The sequence below is a fragment of the Nanorana parkeri genome, unplaced genomic scaffold, assembly GCF_000935625.1.
Source record: "Nanorana parkeri isolate BGI_ZX_2015 unplaced genomic scaffold, ASM93562v1 scaffold1603, whole genome shotgun sequence".
Taxonomy (NCBI): Eukaryota; Metazoa; Chordata; class Amphibia; order Anura; family Dicroglossidae; genus Nanorana; species Nanorana parkeri.
The window spans coordinates 271,922-277,766 of NW_017307871.1; the positions used below are offsets into that span (position 1 = coordinate 271,922).

The 5,845-nt window shown below is 43.8% G+C and overlaps 1 protein-coding gene across 1 annotated transcript in view; it reads left to right on the forward strand.

The window, feature by feature from the left end:
- Window positions 1-4,980: 4,980 nt before the first annotated feature.
- The window catches only part of NEDD9 (neural precursor cell expressed, developmentally down-regulated 9), a 38,098-nt gene continuing 37,233 nt past the window's right edge, over window positions 4,981-5,845 (forward strand). Inside the window, exon 1 of the mRNA XM_018570825.1 lies at window positions 4,981-5,054. Coding sequence (XP_018426327.1) covers window positions 5,043-5,054 — 12 coding nt within the window. The 5' untranslated portion in view covers window positions 4,981-5,042. The remainder of the gene's footprint in view (window positions 5,055-5,845) is intronic.

Below are 5,845 nucleotides of genomic sequence, written 5' to 3' on the forward strand. Positions count from 1 at the left end.
CTCCTAAACCGGCATAGCTCCAGTTGCATAGAAACTCCTATGTAGGGCAATGAAGGAAGGAGGGGTACAGGCATGCAGACAGTCCTGCTGCCAGGAAAAACAACAGCCATTGGGCGAACTTTAATTTCCTAACAACGCTTGCTCAGTGCTGTTGTTTGTTGTCTATATTGGGTCTGGGTCAGCGAAGCCAAATCATCAACATGACGTTTAGGCAGCTTGCATCTTCTAAAAGAGAACAGCAATGGCAGGCTCTATATTTCTCACAGGTGACAGCCAGGTGTACTTTAAAAATTGCTGTAGTTGCCTTAAACAATAAAGGTAGAATGGTAGCTAATAAAGAACAAAATTCAGGCCCTGTTCGACAAAAGTCTATTTTTCAAGGCGGGCCAAAAATTGTTTGCTGAAAAGTGACTGCAGCTGATTGGCGAGTGCCAGCTGTCAATATCTCTCATCCATGCTGTGTAGCGTGGATTGGGAAATCAAGTGTTTTTTCTTGTTCAGCCCATGGGGTTGAACGATGATGAACACGTGGTTTATGGCCAGCTTTATAGTCCAATGTTGGCTGCACAAATTTGATTAGTTATCAAATTTATACCAGTAAAATTTACAAACAATTGTGTGGTGCAAGGACCTACCTAATAAGCTAATCTAACAATATCCAGTCCGGTAGACCCTCAGACTTCATAGCTGTTAGTACATTTTTCTGATTTGATGGGCAAAACTAAAACATACCTATAAATAGTTTTAAAGGTTAGTGTTATGTCCATACAGTGGCCGATCTCTTATCTTCAGGGCATATTTTCCTTCCTCAGGCTAGCTGATATGTGTTTGCAACCTTAATGATGGGTATTACTAATTGTGTAACCTCAAAACTACCCAGTTATTCCTATGATGACTGATATGAGGACATCTTTTAAAACAGTTCATGCCACAAACATTGTCTAATTGGAAAACAAGTAAAAACCACTAATATGGTTATTTTGTTTTTTTATGGTCATCCTGGCAATTGTCTTCATTCAGATTTTTTTTTACCAACAAATTTACTTTTTATTGCGCTCTTAAAGCCCCAAAACATTTCATAACAAACCTGCTTTCATTAGTTATCTCAATGAGATTCTAAATCAAATTCCATTGAATACCCCTTGTGAATGTGCTGCCCATCATTCCACATTTTTGGCCCTTATGTTAGGATAATGTCTCCAGTGTGATGACACATTGCTACTTGAGGATTACGACAGCTGCAAGGCTTTGAAGGTCTCAAAACAGGGGTTTAAGAATGTTCAGAATCACTGTGCAGCCTGGCTACAAAGGTCTGAGGATTTTTGGGATCCAGCTTAAAGTAAACGTGTAGGTTTAGGTTTGCTACACATCAGTAAGGTGACTGTACTTATCTTCTATCATCACACTGCCTTAGGGAAACCCAGCTTCCTTTATGTTTCCAATTGTCTATGGCTCACCAAGCTCTTTTTTGACCCCCATGTGCAAGTGTCCGGGCATAACAGCATATATTGGACACATGATAAAAAGAGGTATTATCAGCGGTTACATTTACTGCAAATCAGAACAATCACAAGATCCAGAAATATAGTAGGCTACATTTATATGCAAATCACAACTTAATTGTAAAAGTCAAGCATGGCCATACTGTGTTCTATTGCTTATCCAGCCTTTCCCAACCCGGGTGCCATGGCACCCAGGTGTGCCTTCTGACTTTTTGAGGGGTGCCTCAAAATTTTGTGGTAGTGGAACTCTGATGTGAAGGGGAGAATGAAGACTGAGGTGAAGGGGACTCCTGATGTAAAGGGGAAACTCTGATGTGAAGGGGAATGAAGACTGCGGTGAAGGGGGCTCCTGATGTAAAGGGGGAACTCTGATGTGAAAGGGGAATGAAGACTGAGGTAAAGGGGGCTCCTGTTGTAAAGGGGGAACTCTGATGTGAAGGGGGAATGAAGACTGAGGTGAAGGGGGCTCCTGATGTAAAGGGGGAACTCTGATGTGAAAGGAGTGAACTCTGATATGAATGAGGGGCTTCTGATGCAAAGGGTGACCCTGATGTAAAGGGAGAGGGGAAATCTTGATGCGATGGGGAAACCCACTTTTCTGTGTGTTTTTGCGTGGGGTTACCCTTAAAATCTATGACATTTTAGGCTGGGGTGCGCTGAGATTTAGCATACTTTTAAAGGGTGCCGTGACTACAAAAATATTGAGAAAAACTGTCATAAGCTTCCCTGTTGTTCCTTTTATGTGATGGGCAACCTTACTGACCAAAAAGTAGGTTCAAGAGGTAAAAGGGGGCAGGCCAAGATTGGTTTTACAAGAACAGTCAAGGAAAGAACCTCAATTGCCTAAACATACTAATCCAGCCATTGAACATCTCATTCCGCTCCATCTGAATGATAAAACGTAGATAAGTACATAATGGGAAGGTCTGTGACAGCCAATACATTGCCCTTATCATTTGCACATGCATGGGTATCTTATCCTCTCTTGCCTGCAGGGGGTGACAAGGAACTATTAACCCTGGAGCAAATACAACCAGACCCTTCATAATAGGAACTGTATTCCTGTAGGAAAGCAAAGTGACCCACACAAGGTATATATATATATATATATACACTGAGTGGCCAGATAATTATGACCACCCCATCAGTACTTCGTTGGGCCACGAGATGACTCCACGAGATGACTACACGAGATGACTCCACGAGATGTTGAAAGGTAATGCGAGGAATCTGACAATATTACTAAGTGAAAAAGATACAGCCTTTCCTTTAATAAAATACTAATTAAAATACAATGCCACCATTACCAAGAATTATTAATCAGCCTCAGCTCATTTCTTTGTTTTGCATTCTTCCAGCAATAACTTCCTTTGCAGTGCCAGTGCTCTGCCTTCAGTCAAATAACATCTCAGAGCCACAAATGAAGTCAGTGCTGGAAGATTTCCCCCTGCCAAGTGCTGTCATTGCAGGTCTGAGCAGGGAGTAGATAGCACTCAGCAGAAGTCACTTGTGGGTGTCACTCTGATTGAGGCTTGAATGGGGAAGTATCTCCTCCCAGGGCCACCAACCCAACCTATATTATTTGTACTGGCTCAGAAGGAAAATGGCCTCCTGCACCTATCCCAGTCTTTTCCTGCTCACCCACATGATAAAATAATGCCTTTTTAAACTGAACTAAGCTGAATGGGCAAACATGGTCTAAATATAATAGGCATCTATTTTCTTACTTGAATATTGGTGTGCGTTGTGTATTTCTTCCAGATCTGTACAGTAATCCAATGTGAAACTTTACCTCTGTGCATGAGATAACTGTATGAAGACCGGTCACTGCTGCTCCCTCTCCTTGTGCAGGGTGACTGGTCTTGTATCCGCCCCTCCTGTAGTTTTCTGTGGGCAGTCTTTACTGGGTGGAGACTGCTGGGTCCTTCCCACAGCTCTGCTCTCTGCAGAGGTTATGTACAGCACAGTAATAATGTCACTGTGACTTTTATTCGGAAAGATCTGGGTTGGCAAAGGGGTTTAGCGCATATAAAGTAAATTTATATCCTTTGTGACTATTGAGGAATAGATATAAATGAACGTTTTTGTGCCTGGAGTTCAGTTTTTACGGCTGGTTCACACCATAGCATTGCACTAAATGCACAGGGTCCATGCATTTTGTGCACACTATTTAACAGTGAGCGGTACCCCAGGCTAGGTACGCTATTGTTTTGCATTTTTCTGACTGGAAAATCTTACTTCATTTTATATTAAAAAAACTAGATACTATTTCGGGGTACATTCCACCCTGTACTGTAACACAGCACAAGAATAATACATGGCAATACAGCACATTAACGCAAACAAATTACAATCGGTCAGTGGCATGATGTCTAAGGTGTAGCACAAGACAAGGGGCCTGGACCCTCCACGTTATTCATGACACCGCTTTAACCCTGTTCTGAATATGTGGTCCGCAGGATCCACTGCAAAGTACCTTGTGGCGCAATGTCCAATGTGCAGTGCCAGAGCAAAACCCTAGTTCCGCACGTCCTACATGGTTGCATTGCCTCATTCTCAATGGCACCCCAATGCATCGCCCGCTGGACAGTCGTTGTGCGGAGCAGTTCTGCAATAACGTACATTGCTATGCAGTGATAAAAAGAAGTGCATGCACGGTATTGCTGCAACGCATGCACACTGTGGTACCATCGAGAATGAATGATAACGCAATGCACCAGCACAGTGGCGTCACAAGGGGGGTGCAGCCCACAACGGTTGCACCATCAGAGGGGGTGACACCAAAATGACTGACAGTCACTCGGTCATGGACTGAGAACCTGACAGCTGCACACAAGAGGAGGTGACCCAGTGGCATACCTTAATCTCTCTGTGTCCATTACCGTGATGGCCACCGGCAGTCAAGTGCACGTGAAGCCATTATGTGCGTGCACAATGACATCACATACGTGCATTATGACGTCATGCACATGCGTGATTATATCCCAACGGATGACACCCGGTGGCAGCCGCACTGGGTGACACCCAGCCTGAAGACACCTCCGCACCAGCTTACAATAGCGTATGCTAAAGGCACAAATCCTGTGCACTTATCGCAACTCTATGCTGTCATTGGACCTAAATTAAAATGCCATATAAAAAAATCTGCTGTTTTCCAGGAAGCTATTGTCAGCACATAACTAAGTGTGCTGCTTCTTCTTCTGTGTGTATATATGTGTTCCATTCAGCCATGCCCCGATATAGAAGTATGAACATACTGAGTCCTGGAAGAGTTCATCATTACCCCCAAATGAACACTGTACACAGACAGGAACGACACCCCTCCCGCCAGGAAGCCCTGCGACTCCCGACCAATCAGGAGGCCGTATGCAAATGTACTCACACTCTGCAGGGTGCAACCCAAACACAGCTCTCAGTCAGATCGGAGACTTGCAGTACGGCTGGTAGTAGTGAGTGAGCGGCTCGTATTTTCTCTGCGTTAGCGATCTTCCTATGAACAGGATTCCAATGCAAGCTTCCTAACACGGGAGATCGGGCAACATGAAGTACAAGGTGAGATCGGATGTTCCCTGCAATCACTGGCTTCTGGAAGGATTGCAATTACTTTATATGTGACCCCAGCAGCTTGATTTTAGATGACAGGCAACTTGTATGGGAAGTCTTCCTAGCTGCTGTGATGTGTCTGAGCTTTACTATTCTCTATCAGGCTGAACTGTGCTTCACGATCTGCTTGCTGTGCTCCACTGGGGGTGATTTACTAAAGGAGTAGAGCATGTTCACTCTGCAAGGACATTTCCACTTTTGGCCTCATTTACACCAGGTGTTGGCACGTTTATGCATGTGCATTGACATGCAGTTTTGATGCGTCCTGCATGACACTCTGCGACGCACCGCAAAGGTACATAGACTCATTTACAAACATCAATTTTTTTAAATGCGTATGCGTTTGGGGAGCGTTTTAAAACATTCCCATTGCATATGGTGTTGATGAGCCCTTTAAAAGTGGATTTTCAGCTTGAATATGATGAAAATTCCCATACAATTTCCTTTAGGTCAACCAACAACTGTGTAGTACGAGGACTTGCCCGATTGGACAGATTTTGGTAGGTCCTCATATGACATAGATTGGGTAACTCTAAAGCTGATTGTACAGTCAGATGGTAACCTGCATGGTGACGTTTGCATGCAAGGTAGATGACAAATACAGTCATTTTGCTGGCATGTGATTGGATGATTGAAGTCATCACAGCTTCCCCAAATTCATTAAGCTTAGTGAAAATCCCCTTGCAAAGTAAACAAGCTCTACTCCTTTAGTAACCCCTTCCCCCCCCCCCTTGTCTTGG